The 20,795-nt window shown below is 43.7% G+C and overlaps 1 protein-coding gene across 1 annotated transcript in view; it reads right to left on the bottom strand.

Annotated features, from left to right (window-relative positions):
- Nucleotides 1-20,795, bottom strand: part of TRIM54 (tripartite motif containing 54) — an 86,274-nt gene that overhangs the window by 25,284 nt on the left and 40,195 nt on the right. Inside the window, exons 3-5 of the mRNA XM_030198597.1 lie at nt 18,419-18,590; nt 15,301-15,396; nt 8,397-8,630 (exon numbers count right to left, since the gene is read on the bottom strand). Of these exons, the coding sequence (XP_030054457.1) occupies nt 8,397-8,630; nt 15,301-15,396; nt 18,419-18,590 (502 nt within the window). The remainder of the gene's footprint in view (nt 1-8,396; nt 8,631-15,300; nt 15,397-18,418; nt 18,591-20,795) is intronic.

Raw genomic sequence — 20,795 nt, 5'->3', positions numbered from 1 at the left:
CCGGTTAACAGACACAACTATGTACTGAAAACGGGAATACAGAGGCTTTTTTCCTCCTTTTTTACATATATTTAAAAAAGTTAAAAAAAAGTTGAATATTTCAAAAACAGGTGTAAAGTTTTTTGAATAGCAACTGTTAATTGATTGAGCCACTTTGGAGAATCAGCTAAGACACAAAAGTAGCAGAAGAAAGATGCATTTAGGAGAGCAGATCTGTTTCTCTGAATCTGGGGAATAATCACAGCTGATTCTGACCCTGAGACTAAAGGTGAGACTACTTAGTATCTCTCATGGAGCTATTTCTTTCTTAAATTGTAGAGGAAAGCAGGTCAGAGAGAAACAGAAACATGAAGCCAAAAATGCAAAAGAACAGTGAAGAAGGCTACAGATGGAACAACAATATGGAGCTAATCATGGGAGGAAGCAAAATTTATTGAGGAACCTGACACGGCCCGTGTTTCGGCTAACACCTGCATCAGAAGTCTATCAGATACACTCACAGCACAATGTATCTCCTCATGAAAATCTTCACACAATACTAATATACAAAGACATAAAAAAATTCCCGTTCCTGTGGCAGAAAGACTGTGGTTCCTCAACTGTGAAGGAGGAAGCAAAGTCTTTTTGTTACAGGAACAGGAATTTCTTATGTCTTTGAATATTATTACTGAGTGAAGATTTTCATGAAAAGATACGTGGAGGGGCATTTTCAACAGGTCGTCCAAGTATGAATTAGGGCGTCCTAGCAAAGTCGTCCAAAATCAGGTAGATATAATCGAAAAATAGTATGGACATCCATTATCATAGTGCGAAACGCCCAAATCAGGGGCACCCAAAGTATAGTAAAAAGGACGCCCATCTTCCAGAACCACAAAAGGACGTCCCTAAAACATTCACTGCACTTGCCCAATTTGTCATATCAACGACCTTCGCCAGTTCTACGAGAAAGACGTCCTTATTACTTTTATTATACTTTGGACTTCTCTGATGTACTTGATTGTTCCACATGTAGTTGCGGACATCCTGGTACAGGAAATATAAGGAAAACGTACTCATCCAGATAAGACCCCGCATGCGTGATGACGGTCCATTCACGTCATGGACGTCCATTCGTGACAGTCGTCCACGTGCGGACCCATTATATGTGCCAGGACGTCCACATGCTGACCCGTCCATATATGGGATGGTCGCCCATATATGGAACTGTGCATGTAAGGACATCCATCACTCATGGGCGTCCATATAAGGCGATGCACGTTTCCTAACAGTTATTCACTGAGAAACATGTTTGTGCGCTGGGAGCCTAATTTCAGCCTCAAAGAGCTCCAGATCTACAGATTTATAGAGCTTGAAATGATCACAAGGATCTACTCTTCATTATTGGCTTAAAAACCTTTCCAGTCTGATCCAAAACTTTCGAGTTTTTTTATTTTAAATGTTTTAATTTTTTCTCTATCTTCAACACTAGTAAATATGTCAATGCAGACTGACAGTTAACACAGTAGAATGATACTGAGAGGGCAATTCTACAAGGAATCGTGTAACTGTAGGCGGCAAGTATGCCTGTATATGCTGATGTTCCTGTTACTTATGTAAGTATGTGAACACTTACACACATTATTGATGATAATCTAATCTTTTCAAAGATGGCCTGGGGTTATAACAGCCCAGACGCCGGGCCATCTCAATGTATGTTTAAGATTTGGGATAAAGTAGGTTTGGGGGAGGAGGGGATAATCTTGTGCATTACAGTTACATTTGAAAGGAATTATGGTACTGAGGAGGGAGGGTGAGGGAGTCTTCGTATAAAATAAAAAAGGGATTGCGTGTTATTCAGTTTTTGCTGTAAAAATGTTTTTGCTTATTATTATGTTACTCTTGATTGCTGTTATGTTATCACTTGATGATTGTGTCTAGATTTGTTATTTCGTTGTTAAATGTTGGCTTTCTTTGATCCTGAATAAAAATCGTTAAACCTTAATAATGATAATCTAGCTAAGTGCTATTCTGTAAGTATGTCACTATCTTTGCAGGTGGGCATTGCACGGGTGGAGCAGGGGCGTAGCCAGAGTTTGGCGGGAGGGGGGTCCAGAGCCCGAGGTGAGGGGGCACATTTTAGCCTCCCCCCCCCCCCCGCCGCCATTGCTGATACCGCCCCCTGCCCCGCCATTGCCGACACCAACAACTTTGACCCCCCTCCTGCCAACGACCCTCTCAACCTCCCTCCCGCCGCCAACCCGCCATCGCCGTCTCCTACCTTTGCTGGTGGGGACCCCAACCCCTGCCAGCCGAAGTCTTCTTCCTTCATTTTGTTTCTGAGTCTGACGTCGTACAATGTGCAGGACGTCAGACTCAGAAACAAAACGAAGGAAGAAGACTTCAACTGGCGGGGGTTGGGGTCCCCCGCCAGCAAAGGTAGCAGACGGCAACGGCGGGTTGGCGGCGGGTTGGCGGTGGGAGGAGGGGTTGAGAGGGTCATCGGCAGGGGGGTCCAGGGCCAAATCTATGGGAGCCCAGGCCCCCGTGGCCCCATAGTAGCTACGCCACTGAGGTGGAGACTGGGTGGAGTGTGTATCTCCCCAATATAGGCTCAAGCATTTACACCACCTCTGTGGCTGACACAAGTGTATGCACTTAAAAATATAAGCACGTATATAGCCAGTAAAGAACAATAGATGTCTATTTTCTTTATAAAATGGGCTCCAAGTAGATGCCTTCTGTACAGTGAACGAGTACAGCGATAACAGGGTCCTTTCCCAATTCAGTTTTTTTTTTGGTAGTGTTAGGAGATTAGTAGCGTGCTGATGGCGACTGACAGCGGCCATCAGACACTGAATATGCCTGTCCTTAACACCAGAGCAACCGGATGACCTCAGCGGAGCTGCAGGACCTGCCTGCACAGAGTTCTCCTAGGGGGAGACTAGACTCCTTGTGGGCAGAGGTCCATGTAGCATGGAATGGGGTGGGGAACGGGCAGGGAAAGGGCTGTAAGTAACCTACCATGCGTTAACTGTTACTGCAAAAAATAATGCAGACACTAAGGGCTAGATTATATATATGGTGTCTAAAAAAATCAGCGCCAAAAAAGGCCTTAAACTTAGGGGTGGTTTATAGAATAGCACTTATGCCCGGGAATCACGTTGTCCATTTGTACCAACTGAAACATGGTGCAAATATCCCCATTATTCTATAACAATATGCGTTAAGTTTAGGAACACCCCCGTTACACACATGACCCTCCCATTTCTGTGCCCCCTTTTTGAGATCATGCGTAAATTTTACATGCAGATCCCACGCCTACATTTACAAGTGTAAATTCCAATTAAATCTATTTAGTGCCATTAATTGCTTGTTAAAAAGCCAGTTATTGGCACTATTTGGCTCGTTATTCAATTAAACTGCACACGCAAATTGCAATTTTTGGCAACTTTTATAGAATTAGGGGGTAAGTGCCTCCACCGTATCTGCAATGCACTTTAATATGCATTAAGGGGGCGATTCTATAATCTAGACACTAACATTTACACATGCAATTACCCCCCAGATTCTATAAAGGTCATATTTGTGTTCATATTTGTGCACAATCCTGAGATGTGCATGCAATTTAACAGGTTAATGAGCCATTAACAGTCAATAATTGAATGCTAACAATCAATTATTGTTGATGATTTGTGCCAATCAGGATTGCCATGCACATCTGGCTACGCACTATTCTATAACACTGCATGAGCAAATTCCATAGTGCACAATCCAAAAGAGGGCATGGCCACGGGAGGGGCATGAGCAGGTCAGGAGCATGTTGAAAAGTTGCGTGCAATGTAATAGAATTTCAGGGATGTGCGCTCAACTTGCGATCCAGGATTTACACCAGGTTCCAGTTGGTGTAAATTCTGGTGCCTCAAGTTGGTTGCGGGAATTGCACTCAGCGTTATTCTGTTTTTAAATCATTTCTATTAAAATAAAGGAACAATAAACAAAATATTGAAACAGTCCCCTGATAGAACAGAGAAACCTCATATCGCGAGCAAGCTTACCATCCCCCACTCTTCTGAGCAGGGACTGTCTTTTCTTCATGTTTAATTGTGAAGCGCTGCGTACAACTGGTAGCGCTATAGAAATGATTTATAGTAGTAGTATATACACATTATTAATTGTATATATACATATTACTAATTGTATCTGATATCCTGAAATGACAATCTTAACAAATCTATGTAAGCCACATTGAGCCTGCAAATAGGTGGGGGAATGTGGGATACAAATGCAATAAATAATAAATAATAATAGGGGGTGAAGTGCTTCTGTGTACGAAAAAAGAGAGGAACTTGGGAGTGATTGTGTCTGATGACCTTAAGGTGGCCTAACAGATAGAAAAGGTGACACTCAAAGCCAGAAGGATGCTCGGGTACATAAGGAGAGGGATGACCAGTGGGAAAAAAGAGGTGATAGTGCCCTTGTATAAGTCTCTGGTGAGGCCCCATTCAGAGTACTGTGTGCAATTCGACTACACCTACAGAAAGATATAAAGAGGATGGAGTCGGTCAAGAGGGCAATTATAAAATTGGTAAGCGGTCTCCATCATAAAACATATAAGGGCAGGCTTATGAACCCAACATGTATACGCTGGAAGAGAGGCAAGAGAGAGGGGATATGATAGAGATGTTTAAATACCTCAGCGGCATTAATGTGCAGGAGGTGAGCCTTTTTCAAATGAAGGAAAACTCTGGAATGAGAGAGCATAGGATGAAGTTAAGAGGAAATAAATTGGAAGAAATAAAAAAAAAATACTCTTTCATGGCAAGAGTAGTGGATGCGTGGAATGGCCTCCCAGTGGAAGTCATGGAGACAAGGGCTGTGTCAGAATTTAAGGAAGTGTGGGACAGGCACGTGGGATCTTTTAGGGAAAGGAGGAGTTAGGGGTTTCTGAGGGTTACTTGTCTGCCATCATATTTCTCTGTTTCTTATACTTATTTGCAAGGTGAGCATACAGAGGTGGAGCATGGGCAGGACATGGGTGAATCTCCCATTTATGTGCATAACCTACAGAATACTGTAAGTTATGCACATACCTTTCTTGCTTAACCAGCTACATGGCTGGCATAAGTTGGGTATCTTAATGCCAGGTAAAATTATTTCCATATAGGTGTATTAATTTTATATTGAATGTAATTTAAGAGACTAGTATTCATTGAACTTATTTTTTCAGGACCGTGCCCTGAAGCAGCAATGTGAAACATGACCCATGTTGGCTAGGGTCCTGACGATAATATAAATGTACTAAGATAAGTGAAAATTTGAATACTTTGAAATACAACATATTTTTAGATAGTTTCAATGGAATAATTAAGCTATGGAGCAGTTTAAATATGTGGCAGCAATAATGGACCAAAGATGAGCTGATCGAGTCGCAAGGCTGAGATTCCCATGTGAAACAAGTCACTACAGAGGTCCTAACTACCATTTTTTATAATTATTAAACACCCATTATTGAAAGAGTGCAACAAGTGCTGGGTTTCTAGTTTGCATTATTAATTATATCAAACTACTAATTCAAAAGCCATTTTGAAAATGAGCAGTTTATCTCACAGTCCTGGTCTGAGAATATATAATGAATCAAAGTGGACCTCAAAGCCTCCTAGTGAGATAATTCTATGCAGATATGCCTGATATACTTGGGTAATGAGTTCCAGAGTTTGGTACTTTGGTAAGAAAAATTAGCATTATGGATAGTTTTGTAGGTTAAGTTTTTACAACTTGGAAAATGTAATATGATATACAGTGGGGGAAATAAGTATTTGATCCCTTGCTGATTTTGTAAGTTTGCCCACTGACAAAGACATGAGCAGCCCATAATTGAAGGGTAGGTTATTGGTAACAGTGAGAGATAGCACATCACAAATTAAATCCGGAAAATCACATTGTGGAAAGTATATGAATTTATTTGCATTCTGCAGAGGGAAATAAGTATTTAATCCCTCTGGCAAACAAGACCTAATACTTGGTGGCAAAACCCTTGTTGGCAAGCACAGCGGTCAGACGTCTTCTGTAGTTGATGATGAGGTTTGCACACATGTCAGGAGGAATTTTGGTCCACTCCTCTTTGCAGATCATCTCTAAATCATTAAGAGTTCTGGGCTGTCGCTTGGCAACTCGCAGCTTCAGCTCCCTCCATAAGTTTTCAATGGGATTAAGGTCTGGTGACTGGCTAGGCCACTCCATGACCCTAATGTGCTTCTTCCTGAGCCACTCCTTTGTTGCCTTGGCTGTATGTTTTGGGTCATTGTCGTGCTGGAAGACCCAGCCACGACCCATTTTTAAGGCCCTGGCGGAGGGAAGGAGGTTGTCACTCAGAATTGTACGGTACATGGCCCCATCCATTCTCCCATTGATGCGGTGAAGTAGTCCTGTGCCCTTAGCAGAGAAACACCCCCAAAACATAACATTTCCACCTCCATGCTTGACAGTGGGGACGGTGTTCTTTGGGTCATAGGCAGCATTTCTCTTCCTCCAAACACGGCGAGTTGAGTTCATGCCAAAGAGCTCAATTTTTGTCTCATCTGACCACAGCACCTTCTCCCAATCACTCTCGGCATCATCCAGGTGTTCACTGGCAAACTTCAGACGGGCCGTCACATGTGCCTTCCGGAGCAGGGGGACCTTGCGGGCACTGCAGGATTGCAATCCGTTATGTCGTAATGTGTTACCAATGGTTTTCGTGGTGACAGTGGTCCCAGCTGCCTTGAGATCATTGACAAGTTCCCCCCTTGTAGTTGTAGGCTGATTTCTAACCTTCCTCATGATCAAGGATACCCCACGAGGTGAGATTTTGCGTGGAGCCCCAGATCTTTGTCGATTGACAGTCATTTTGTACTTCTTCCATTTTCTTACTATGGCACCAACAGTTGTCTCCTTCTCGTCCAGCGTCTTACTGATGGTTTTGTAGCCCATTCCAGCCTTGTGCAGGTGTATGATCTTGTCCCTGACATCCTTAGACAGCTCCTTGCTCTTGGCCATTTTGTAGAGGTTAGAGTCTGACTGATTCACTGAGTCTGTGGACAGGTGTCTTTCATACAGGTGACCATTGCCGACAGCTGTCTGTCATGCAGGTAACGAGTTGATTTGGAGCATCTACCTGGTCTGTAGGGGCCAGATCTCTTACTGGTTGGTGGGGGATCAAATACTTATTTCCCTCTGCATAATGCAAATAAATTCATATACTTTCCACAATGTGATTTTCCGGATTTAATTTGTGATGTGCTATCTCTCACTGTTACCAATAACCTACCCTTCAATTATGGGCTGCTCATGTCTTTGTCAGTGGGCAAACTTACAAAATCAGCAAGGGATCAAATACTTATTTCCCCCACTGTATGCTCTAGGTGGCATTTCGTGGTGACAACTTAATGAAATCTATCATATAAGATGGTAAGATACCATAAAGAATCTGATGAACAAGAACACAGAGCTTAAATGAAAATCTTTCATTGATAGGTAACCAATATAGATCCTTAAGAGGAGATGCTTTAAATAAAGCGGCGATCTATATATAAGGCGGGCAGCTGTGTTTTGTGCAGTTTGTAGTTTTCTTAGGAGACTCTGCTTAATACCTGCATAAATTGAATTACAATAGTCAAATTTAGTTAAGACCAGGGCTTTTTTTGAGGGGGTACTTGGGGGTACTGAGTACTGGCACCTTTTCCATTGTGTACTAAAATTGACCCATAGTCCCTAAGTTTTAATGAAAGAGCTCAGGCTCTACACACCAATTCTGTCTCGTCATAGATTCTGTGACTGGTTGCAGGGGGCCTGGCTATTGTGGGGTGGGTCCCTCAGTGATCACCCCGCCCCTGAAGGGTGGCCTAGCATTTGAGTACCGGCACCTTTTTTGCTAGAAAAAACGCACTGGTTAAGACTAACGACTGAACTAAAAGTGTGAAAGACTGATCTTGACAAGAATGATCTTAATCTTTTAAGTTTCCATTATGAATTACAGACTTTGGAAATTTGGCAATTAAAAGAAAGAAACTGATCAATTAAGATCCCCAAATTTTCATTGTTGAATCCAATCACTCTTAAAATTTGAGATGGTTATTGGGTGATAAGGGCTAGTTACTATCATAAATTTTGTTTTATCAGTATTAAGTTTCAATTTGAAATTAAGAGCCCAGGATTCCAATAAGTTGATACCTACTTTTGTTTGCACTCTCATGTCATTCTTTAATCAAAGGACCCAAAGTCATCTATTTTGTTGACAGCTGGGTCTTGGTGTATGGTGCCCCTGACAATGCCTCTTGATTAGCAACTGAAATTATTTATGTATTAGGTTTTATAACCTAGATTATACCAATCTTGCTTGGAAACTGACAATAGTAACAGTGGCACAGGTAGGCACGCACTTGCAGGAAGGCAGCCATCTGGGGCTCTTCCATAGACTGTATTGCCGTCTCCACCAGCTTGGAGGTGACCTCCAGGTGATCTCCGTGCTGGCGGATGAGGGAGCGCACATGCTGCAGCTTCTCCTCCTGCTCCCGACTGATGATCTGCAACAACTCCTTCTTCCGTTCTTCCAGGATGTTGTACAGGGAGTCAAAGCGCTGGCTCAGGTTCTGCTTCTGCCGCCGGCTGTTGTCCTGCAACGAGGAGACACAGAGAGAAGGAAGCTTGTTACAGTATCTTCGCCCACATTGTTTAAGTTTCTCGGCATTTGCATACTTGGAGTGTCTGAGTCAATGCTGTTTTAGCTTCTAGTAGCCTAGTTTAGAGTTTTCCTCTTTCATTGCAATCTTTCAAGCACTTAATTGGTGCTTTTTGAATGGATCTCTGCAGGCAGCTCTTTTCAAAACACCTTTCAATCATAGTAAAAAGTTTGTTGGTGTCTATAGTTACTTTACTCTCTGTATTAAATCTTTCTTTTGAATAAAGTCAAAGGCAATAAATGGCATATAATCTGAATACAACATACATACAAGATCTCAGCACCTTTGTGGAACAAATTCAGCTAGAACATTTTCTTTCAGACAAAAATAATGAAGGCTAATCTTGCTATAAGCTGAAAATGTGGTTATCCAGGAGTTGAGGGACTAATTACAGTTATTTTTGGATTGGCTTTCCAGGGGGTTATACATATATTTTTTTTCTTTATCTGATATAAATTGGGCTTTCTTTTCTATAGCATTGTCCTCCTTCTCCACAGTGTGGTCTAACATGACAGTGTTGTTTCGTAATGTGGTTTGTATATTTAGGTTTTTGTTTTCTTTAAAAGATTATCCCCTCGATATTTAAACACCATGGTTGGCATTACTTTAAAACACTCATGACACCATTTAAACTTGCTTGGATAGCAGCACCAGGGCCGCCGAGGGGGGAGGGCAAAATTCCATGGGCCCAGCCTCCAAGGGGGAGCCCGGTGCCAGCAAGCTTCATCCTACCTGCCTGCTTCTGGGTCTGTCTGTCTCCTACTCCTTTGTGCCAGGACCCGGATGATTGCATTAACACGATAACCTGGGTTGTTACATTAATGCAATCATCTGGGTCCCAGCACACAGGAGTATGAGATGACAGACCTAGGGAAGAGCAGTCGGACACAGGAAGGTAAGGGCGTGGGTGGGGGAAGCAGCCTGAGTGTAGGGTGGCAGCAGTAGCTGCGGCACAAGTGGGGGGGGAGGGCAGAATGGCAGCGGCAGTCCTGCCCCGGGCCCAGCTGTCACTCGGCAGCCCTGACCTGCACTGAATAGTTGGGTATAAATCAGTCACTGGAAGTTACTTGGGTGCCACCAATATTCAGCAATATCCGGACAAATTAGGACAGCTATTTTGTTCAGATAGTTATCTGACTATCGGCACTGAATATTGACAGTGCCTGGATAACTGCTGGCTCCGCCCCTGGATCATCCCAGAACTATACGGATAGCACCAGGGCAGTCAGTAAATGTTTTCAGCTGCATTATTTAGATAATGCTGAAAATCAATGACTGGCCTCAGTAGGCAGCTTTTATCCACTTAGGAGGGTAAATGCTACTGAAATCAACCCGTCTGTTTCTGAAATTTTGCCTGGTATTATTTTGAAAATGTACGTTATAATTAATATAATTACATAAGTAAATACAGGCTCTCGGAACTATTATAAAGAGCTATTTTCATACTACCCACATAATTGCACAGTCCCCACGTTCTTTTGATCTGTGCACCAGTTTTCAGAACAGTCCAAACATACCTTCACTGAATACATTGTATGTAACCTATGGACTTTGAACAAAGTCCAGAGCAGTGGTGTAGCCAGATCTGACTTTTTGGGTGGACCCAGAGCTAATATGTGTGGGCACTATGTATATAGCTATGAGTAGTGTTTATTGGGATACTACAAAATAATGCCTTAGAATGCTGCCCAACAGCTGCCCTGCATCAATACATACATACATCACATACATACTTAAAAAACGATATTTGTAAATATAGTTACATTATGCCATATCAAACTTGACCAGACATAAGTCTACTATAATGGCAAACATCTCAACACATATGACAGGATCCTGCATTATAATTACAGCAATGACATATAATAATGTATTCAAATTCTGGTAGCACCTCAATAATAGCAACAAAATCCCGTCACTGCAAGGTACTTTGTGAAGTAACACTAAGGGCCAGATGCACTAAACCTAACAAGCCAGCAACGTGGTTTTTAAACCAGTTCTAGCCAGTCTAGCGAGCAAGTAGTAAAACAAGACATGCACAAAAGGGTTCTCCAAGCCATTTTCCTGTCACGGTAGCAGCTAACGAAAACGGAATGCAACTGAGCTAATTAGTATTATAATGCGCATGCAAGGCAGATGCACAGCCGTTTTCCGACCCCATGCACCGTGGAAAACCTAACGGGAGGTCTACACCTCTCGTTGGGGCTGCTGTGAGCGGGACCCATGCAGAGGAGGACGCCCATCGCAAAAATCGGAAGAAAACAAAACGTCCAAGTGCTCGTCAGAGACATCTTTTCAAGTGCCTAACACTTGGACGTCCTTCACTCAAAAAAAAGGACATCCCTGATGAACACTTGGACGTTTTGTTCTTCAGATTTTGTGATGGGTGTCTTTCTCTTGGACGCGTTTTTCTTACGACTAAGGTGCCAGACCCGAAATGACCACCACCGGAGAGAATCAGGGATCGGGACGTGAGATGACATCCAAATCAAAACTATTTGGACGTCCCTTTTAATTATGCCCCTCCATGTCTCTCTCAGCCAATCACAGCATGTTTAGCTGTCACTGGTGTCAGCTAAATGCACTGTGATTGGCTAAGAGAGAAACATGGAGGGGCATAATCGAAAGGGACGTCCAAATAGTTTTGATTTGGGCGTCCTCGCACGTCCCGATCCCCGATTCTCTCTCCCGCTCTCTCCCTCTGCTGCACAAAATGCCTGGCAGTTTATTGACGGCTATTATACATGCAGCTTGTCTGCATGTATGAAGCCATCTTTGGCATGCGCAGAGCAGCCAGCATAACGCTTGGATGCTCTGCCCATGCTCAGCTGGCCAACTGGCTTCTCCACCTTAGGAAGGAAATTGCGTGCAAATGAGCTAACAGTGAGCAGCTCATTTGCATGCGATTTCCTTCATGCATGCCCGTTTTTTACCGATTCGCTAAGGGATTGGTAAGGGAAGGGCTGTTTCCGTGGAGTTAGTGCATCTGGCTGTAAATCCTGCAAAGAGGCTTCTTAGAGCCTATATTGCAAACTATAACACCAGTTCCAATCAGGGGCGTATCTGAAAGTCGGCGGTAGTGGGGGCCGAAGCCAGAGTGAGGGGGCACATTATAGCCCCCCCCCCCCCGTCGCCGCCATTTCCAACCCCCCCCCCCCGCCGCCGTGGGTACCTTTGCTGGTGGGGGACCCCAACCCCCACCAGCCGAGGTCCGCTTCCTCCTGCCGCAGCGAGGTTTTTTAAGTTCTTCATCGGGATTCGTCCTCCGTCACTCTGTGCTGCTGTTCAAAGAAGCTGCTAGCTGAATGCAGTTTCGGACTGAGTCTGACGTCGCTGCTGCACGTTGTACATGAGTCTGACGTCCTGCACGTACAACGTGCAGCAGCGACGTCAGACTCAGTCCGAAACTGCATTCAGCTAGCAGCTTCTTTGAACAGCAGCACAGAGTGACGGAGGACGAATCCCGATGAAGAACTTAAAAAACCTCGCAGCGGCAGGAGGAAGCGGACCTCGGCTGGTGGGGGTTGGGGTCCCCCGCCAGCAAAGGTGCCCACGGCAGCAGTAGGGGGGTCCAGGGCAATATCTGCAGGTGCCCAGGCCCCTGTGGTCCCACGCAGATACACCCCTGGTTCCAATAACAGTACCTTTAAAAAGGCAGCAGTGAATATACACAACAACAATACGCATCCCATTGGAAAAGCCAGACAAGTCAGACTCATAGATCCCCCCTACAAACCACATGCCAGTAGAAACTCTCACCTGCTCGGTCACATGCAGACCACAGACCAACCCTCATCAATTACAGAATAAAGGACCAAAAATTAGAAATTTATTGATTTAATTTCTACATTTCTGTTCCATACTATCACTGCAATTTAAAGCTGATTACAACTCAACAGACATAATTTTAAAACATATTACAAAAACATAAAACATAAAGACCTTCCCTTCCCTACCGCCACCCATCCATCACAGCAGCCTGGCATCAGCTTTTCCCTTCCCTACTCCCTATCCTTCATCCCCGTAGCTCAGCATCAGCCCTTCTCTTCTCAACTTACCCCCATTCATCCCTGTAGCCCACTCCAGTATCAATCCTTCCCTTCCCCACAATCTATCCAATAGCTAAGAATGAGCTCTATCCTACCACCCCACCCTTCCCTATAGCCTAGCATCAGCCCTGTCTTACTCCCTACCCATCTCCATGGCATTAACTATAAAAGACTTTTTTTTAATGTCCTGGCAATGCAGAGCCCACCTCCACACCGGTCTACCCAGAGAAAACCGCCTAACCTTTGTTTTTTTAATTTTAACCTAGGCACTGCAGAGACTATCCCCACCCAAAAACTCACCAAAATAGGAGAAAGACAACTTTTTTAAAAATTAAGCTGGGCACTATTAAAATTTATTGTTGGTGAATTTCTGGGTGGGGATGGGCTTTCTCATTACCTAGGGCAAAAAAAGATATATTTAATGATTAAATATATCTTTTTTTTTTTTTGCCGTAGGCAGTGAAGAGTCCACCCCACCCCCCCACCCAGTAGCACACCACCAGACCAGAGCCATTTTAATTATTAAATATACCTTTTTTGCCCTATATACCTTTTTTCCACTAGGCAGTGAAGTGCTTACCCCACCCAGAAGCCCACCACCACCAGCCAGCATTTTGAGTACAAAAATTACATGACGGGTTAAAATAATTTTTTTTAAATGTATTTAAATTTTATTACCTGCTGGGCAGCTGCTTGCAGTTGCACATGCTACGTGGTGCAGAGCACCCTGGCTCCTATCCTAGCTCAGACTGTGTTATGGGGCCGCGGGGGAGTGTTACTGCTGCTGGCTGCTGCTGTGACTGTGATCACAGCACTGAATCATCTAGACCCAGAACCGACTGGCAGGGCACCAGGGAGGCACAACTGTGAACTAAGAAGCCACGCCCATGACACAACCAGGCCGGCAGCAGCCTTTCTCATGCGGCACTATGTGCGGACCAGCGTGGGGCCATTGTGCAATGCGCACTGCGTGCCGGGCCCGGGGGAGGGGGGAGCAGGCAGTGTGGCCGTGGCATGTGCAGTAGCTGAACTTATGCTGTTTAGTGCTTACTTACTTTTTAGTGCAAGAACAAAGCCGAGGAGGAGGAGCCGGAGGACCAGAAATCAAGAGCTGCCTGCCAGTGAGTGCCAGCTGCCGAAGGCAGGTGGGTGGGACTGGGAGGTCACCTGAGCGCACTGCCACCGCTGTGACAACAGAAACTAAGGCTGTGGCCTGCAGCGCTCAGCTGCTGCTTTGCTGTGCACTTTTCGCCCGGCGACAGCACTTAAAACTGGGTGGGCCTGAGCCAAGATTGGGTGAGCCTTGGCCCACCCAGGCCCACCCGTAGCTACGCCCCTGGTCCAGAGGCTACATACAGTGTATTCAGACCACCCTGAGATAGATTTTCATCAGCCAAAACATGTTTTTATAGTTTTATGCTTTACGTGGATCAATTTCACACCCTCCCCTTCCCCCTCCCATCCATATTTTAACATTTACAAGAGACCGTTGGACAATACTGTAAACATTTCAGGAGTGAAATATCACCTGCATTCTGTTGCCATTCAGATATATTGTGAATTGGGGCTATGCCATCAGGATCAGCTTGAGAAATTGCTTTTCTGATATTAATGACTAGATATTGAAGAACAAATTTCAGAACTGTTATGGGTAACTGGATCCTAAGGTTGAGTTTATGACTCACTAGATACAGTTAAAGGATGAAATCAAAGTGCTGTGGTAATTTTGGATTAAAAAAACCTAACCGTGTACACCTATCTTACTAAAGTAGTTCAGAGTTTATACTTCCACCTTCATTTTATCAGAGGGTTATGATCCCTCCTGTTCAAAGGAAATTTGCCCTTGTATTGAAGGCTGACCCCCTACTGGGTAATACTGCAAGACTACCGCTAGGGGACAGCGATGCCATTTTAAACCCAGATCCAAATGGAGAGGGAGCAGAGGGAGATTGCTCCCACTCCTTGCCACTGGACAACTAGGTCTTGCCTCCGTGTAATTCATAGAGGTGGATGGGGGTTCTTGTGGGGTCTTGGGGGAGGGTTGGGTAGGGGACAAGTGAGAGGGGTGGTACACAGTGGGAAGGACTTGGGGTGGACAGACTTTGTGATCAGACAGTACTTTGATATTTTTGATCAAGGGTTGGGGTATCGACACAAATGATCGGGAGGGTGGGGGAGTTTGGCACCTGTGATCAGGGGGGTGAGGAGATCAGAATTTAATCAAGGGGATAGGGGATCAGCACTTGTGATCTGGGGTGGGAGCAAGTGGTGCCAGCATGGATACGTGTACGTTTGCAAGTTAACGGACAGGCACCATATTACATACCCATGTTCATTCCATCAGGACCGTCCAAAATATTGCAGATCCAAGTATCATCTGCAGAAAAGACAAATCTTTCCTACAGACTACTACTAATATCACATATGAAAATCCTGAACAGAACCAGCCCAAGTAATTAACTATTAACCCCTTTTTTTTATCTTGGGGCAAACTTTATTTACTACTACTTTCTATTATCTGTTACTCGTTTGCTGCAGCTGGGTGCTCCTCTTACCTCAATGCTCTTGCAGATTTCTTCCATTTGAGAGATAATTGCCTGGATACGATCATTTCCTGCCACTAGCATGGCGATGCCATCACTCAGCTCATTCTGGAATTGGAGAGAACAGAGAGAACCAGGAGTTCTTCAAGCATGAGAGAGCTACCACAATCTTCTCTTAATTACATAAAGAAATGGTGGGCAATTTCCATATATTGGATTCTCCATGAAGATAGTAACCAGGTGCAGAAAAACAGAACACTTTATGAAAGGGTAATTCTATGAAAAGGCATCTATGTCTAGGCACTATGAACATGGCTACTTAGAAGCTATTCTATTAAGAAAGGTGGTGCCTGCTTTTCTTTATAGAATACTAGCATAACTGCATAAATCATAGTATTCATGGGTGTAGTTTGACTGTTTCATTTGGGGGGGGCAAAGGATGGGGTGGGGCGTATTAGCATTCATTTGTGTATATATATATATATATATATATATATATATATACACACACACACACACACACACACACACGAATGAATATGCTAATATGGAGGAAGGAAGGAAGGGAGAAAGAGAAAGAGCTGGCTTTTTGGGGAATAACCATAATTATGCTTATTCCCAAAAAAGCCAGCTCTTTCTCCCTTCCTTCCTCCTTAGCCAGCACTTCCTCTTCCTCTCCAGTAGTATTTCCCCACCCCCTTTCCCATACTATGCCAGTGTAGACCTTAGAAATGCATAAGCTCTATATGTAGATCCTTCAAAAGGTAGTGTGTCATGATTTAGGCTCTAAAACCCTTTCTGATGTTTTGGTGCCACCTCAGTCAAGCCAACACACAATCTCTCCACTGCAAAACACTATACTCAAACTTTTGCAAAAACACACTTATAACCTTACCAAACCATAACAGAACTAATTCCAAGGACAGGACAAGCTACAGCCTTATGCGTGGAAAGGCAGCACTGTAATTACACTGGGCTCTAAAACACCAATACACTACCTTGTGAAAAAAACAAAACAAAAAGGGCTGCAAATACTACACGCTAGCAGAATACTGCACCTTGATCACACATGAAAACACATGACACAACAGACATAACACAAGGAACTAGAAATCAAAAAATATGAAGGCAAAATACTGAACTGGAAAGTTACCTCAAGAAGTCAGACTCGGCATGCAGCAATACTAGAAAAATTGAAACTTACATGCAAAATATCACAGAGGCATATTTCCAAAAGCTGACATATTCCAATTAATAAATTCTGAATAAAATACTTTTTTTCTACCTTTGTTGTCGGAGCATTTAGTTTTTCTATTTGCTTTGGTCCCAGTGTCTTCTGTTTTATGCAATCTTTCCATTTGATATTTTTTCACTCACCATGTCCACCATCCTCCTATGTCCATATGCGTCCTGTCTACCATCTGTACCCCTGTCCTTATCCTTCCTCCAGTTTCAGCATCTGCTCTTAAAGTGTTCTGATCCAGCCCTTAAATTCACCAGTTTGCCCTCCATCCATATCCAGCATTTCTCCTCACTCCCCCCTCCATCCATGTGCATCTACTTCCTCTGTCTTCTCTCCCCTCCATCCATGTCCAGCATTTCTCCTCACTCCCTTCTCCTCCATCCATGTGCATCTCCTTCCTTTGTCTTTCCTTCCCTCCATCCTTGTCCAACATTTCTCCTCTCTTCCCTGCCCTCCACTCCATCCATGTCCAGCATTTCTCCTCTCTTCCCTCCCCTCTATCCATGTGCATCTCCTTCCTGTCTTCCCTCCCCTCCATCCATCCATCCATGTCCAGCAACTCTCCATTCTCCCCTGCCCTCTCCCCCATCTATCCATCCATCCATCCATCCATATCCAGCAAATTTCTTCTCTCCCCGCCCCCTCCATTCATCCATGTCTAGCAATTCTCCTCTGTCCCCTGCCCTCCCCTCCCTGTCCAGCAAATTTCTCTTCTCTCCCCCTGCTCTCCCCTACCATCCATGTCCAGCGATTCTCCTCTGCCCTCCCCCCTATCCATGTCCAATGATTCTCCTTTGACCCCACCCCCACCCTCCCCTCCCATCCATGTCCAGTGACTTCCCCAGTTCCCCCTTTTCAGTCGCCGAGCTCAGTTCCAACCCAGATCCTCCTTCCCGCCCTCAGCTCCCCGATAGTCCTCCTCTCTGTTCCTGCCACCCTGCATTTAAACCTTTTATTTTAAATCGCAGCGACTGCACTGAAAATCGCACAGCGTGACAGTGCGCTCGCCTTCAGCCTTTCCCTTCCTTCTCAGTGTCGAGCCCTTGTGGAAACAGGAAATACATCATCAGAGGAAGGCGGGACCAGTGCACATGCAAAACATATGTCTACAACAGCGCAGGTCACTTTTAGGTGCGCCTTAGTAAAAGGGCCCCTAAATTTGGCAATAGTGGAGTATAAGAGCTATAACTGTAAGTGGGCACCCAGTCCACACTCTGCCCAAATTCCGCCCATGTGAATGCCCATCTGCAAAGTACACATCATCCAAGATAGTGTGTACTTACAGAATAGCACGTGGCCAGAAATCACTCATTTAGGTGGGGATGTCTTCACACATGTGTGTAAATGATTAGAATACTAGCATGCACTCTTGCTGCAGAAATCCAAACGGCTCTTTAGAGAATTATCCCGTAAATATAAGTGGACTTTGTTAGAACTTTGCACAATCTTAATAATATAATAGGTATATACATTTTTAAGAAAGTGCACAGGTATCTATTAAGGAATTTGTTTTAAGATGGAAAGGAAAGACTTACTCCTGATACCTGAAGTAAAATAGTACAAGCTGCAAAGAAATGATACAGTACTGACTCCCAAAAGGTACAGTGGTAAGGTACGTAAGCACATATTTTTAGGACTTGCACTTCAAGCTGAATTTTGCTTTCACACCTTGATCTCAGCAGAATTGCTTGAAATTGTGCACTTCATGAAGGTTTCCAACTGGATTCAACAAGGAGTATTTCAGGTGTAGCAAGGTAAACTGAAGAACATCAACCATGATCCAACTTTCCATTTTCCACCCTTTTCCAACCCTTTATTTCCCCCCCCCCCCCCCCACACACTACTCACTAGGTGAGAGCGATACTTCAGTAGATCAGTCAGTAGTACCTTTTGCCTTTTATAGATGTTTGTAAGTGGAGCCACCTCACAGTCCTTGTGGGCGCCAAACACCTTACACATAGAGCAGGTGGGCACCTCGCAGGTCAGGCAGTAGATGTTGATTTTTTCTTCTTCATGTTCCTCACACATTAACTGCTGTTCTGCCTTGGAGTGAATTGGTCTGACAGGAAGGAATTCAGAGATAGACATATCATTTACTGGGAATCCCAGTTACCATAAAGAGCATTATAGATCCAAGGAAAGGATCTCAATCTCCAGATTCACCTCCCTCTACAGAAGCATAGAGGTCCTTCATGTTATGTTTGAGACATTTGCTGTTCTTATGCCAGTTATTACTTTTAAATGACATAACTAAAGTGAAATTCATCAGTTTTTACATTTTCATCAGCCTTAGTATCACTTTTCTTGTCAATCTTCCTCATCCCTAATCTCGGTCCTTTCCTTGTCACCATCAGGATCATTTGCATTATCGTTGTTACCACAGTTCTTCCCTGACTCATTAGTATCATAAATCAACCACCCTGATTTACAACCATCATCCTGTCACAATCAAAACTCACAATCATTCCTCTAGTTATCTTCTTCATCACCATATCTCTTCCCATTAATAGTCCCCTTTTATCACCATTGTTACCAATATACTCCTTATCTTTGGCATCCTCAACATCCTATACCTTTGTTCACTAAACTCATCTTACTCACTAAACCATGCTTTCCACTATCTCCAGTCTTTTCATTATCAAACTCTTCCTTGTAATCATCATCCTCCTCACCCCATCAAATTGGCATTGTGTTTCACATTGCCAGAATTATTACCGTTATTACGCCGCCATCATCATCCTCATTACTAGCTTGTCTTCATCATTACTATTAGTCTAACTGCTACTCATTATCATCATATTTTCTATCTCTCATGTTATTATTATATGCTTTATCCTCAATTTATTGCTTTGCTTATTCTTAGAATCCAATTCACAGTCATCATCTTCATTATCTCCATGTCTCAAATCTGCAGTTTTCATTTTCACCATCATTCTGTTCTTAATTATGTTCTCCATTCTCAGCACTTCACTGTCCCTATGAGACCCATCCTTTCCATACACTTTATATATTTAATACTGATATACCACCCTTCATTTACTAGACTTCAGGGCTGTTTATAATAATATTCAATGAAAGTGGAAATCAACTAAACAAAAGGAAAGAAATCACAGTGTTATAAATAGAGAAGACATATACAAATGAATGGACAGGAGTAAGCAACAGCCACCCATTCTGAGCTCTTACAAAAGACAAGAATAAATAGCCAGATTTGAACCCCTATCTTAAATCAGCCATAGTAATTCAAATTCCTAAGCTCTTCAGATAGAGAGTTCTAAAGCACTGATGTTCTGTCCCCATATTCATGGAGGCAGGGGTTTATTGTTATATATATATTTAATATGAGTATTATTTATATTCAATTGCATTGTCTGTGTGTAGATAGCACTGTGTACTGGGGCTTCTCCCCCCCCCCCCTATAGTTTGCAGTATCCTGTGATTGACTCCTTGTGAGCTTTCCCTATTGGCTTTTGGTTCTGAGCTAGGGACAGCCTGGAGCCATAGCTCCCTTCAGAGCTAGAGAACAAATCTGCATAATCAATTAGCTAAAGCCAAGTATTTTGCACAGTGTAAAAGCAGCACCTCCCCCAGCTTAGCTCTGTAAAGAAGGTTACAATTAAGATACAATCTCTGCTTACAGGCCATTTAGAAAAAGAGGATTGCTCTATAGGGACTTCCAGCTTCCTGCAGTTTTAAGCAAAAGTATCTATTAAGCTGCCTGCACCCCCCCCCCCCCCCCCACACACACACTCCTTGCTGTTCCTATTAAGCACTGTCTACCCCACTGTCAGTTGGTGTACCTCAGGGATCCGTCCTGGGACCTCTTTTCTCCATCTATACTTCTTCCCTTGGTACTCTGATCTCATCCCATGGTTTTCAATATCATCTTTATGCTGATGACTCCCAGATCTACCTCTCCACACCAGAAATCTCAGCCAAAATCCAGGCCAAAGTATCAGCCTGCCTGTCTGACATTGCTGCCTGGATGTCTCAGCGTCATCTGAAACTAAACATGACCAAGACTGAGCTTCTCATCTTTCCAATTAAACCAACCTCTTCTCCTCCCCCATTCTCTATTTCTGTGGATAACAATCTCATCCTTCCTGTCTCATCAGCTCATAATCTTGGGGTCATCTTCGACTCCTCCCTCTCCTTCTCTGCACATATTCAGCAGACTGCTAAAACCTGTTGTTTCTTTCTCTATAATATCAGCAAAATTCGCCCTTTCCTTTCTGAGCACACTACCAGAACCCTCATCTACACT

Source organism: Microcaecilia unicolor, chromosome 3 (assembly GCF_901765095.1).
Source record: "Microcaecilia unicolor chromosome 3, aMicUni1.1, whole genome shotgun sequence".
NCBI classification, from domain to species: Eukaryota; Metazoa; Chordata; class Amphibia; order Gymnophiona; family Siphonopidae; genus Microcaecilia; species Microcaecilia unicolor.
Note: the sequence above shows the minus strand (reverse complement) of the source record. Positions and strands in the feature narration are given on the sequence as shown.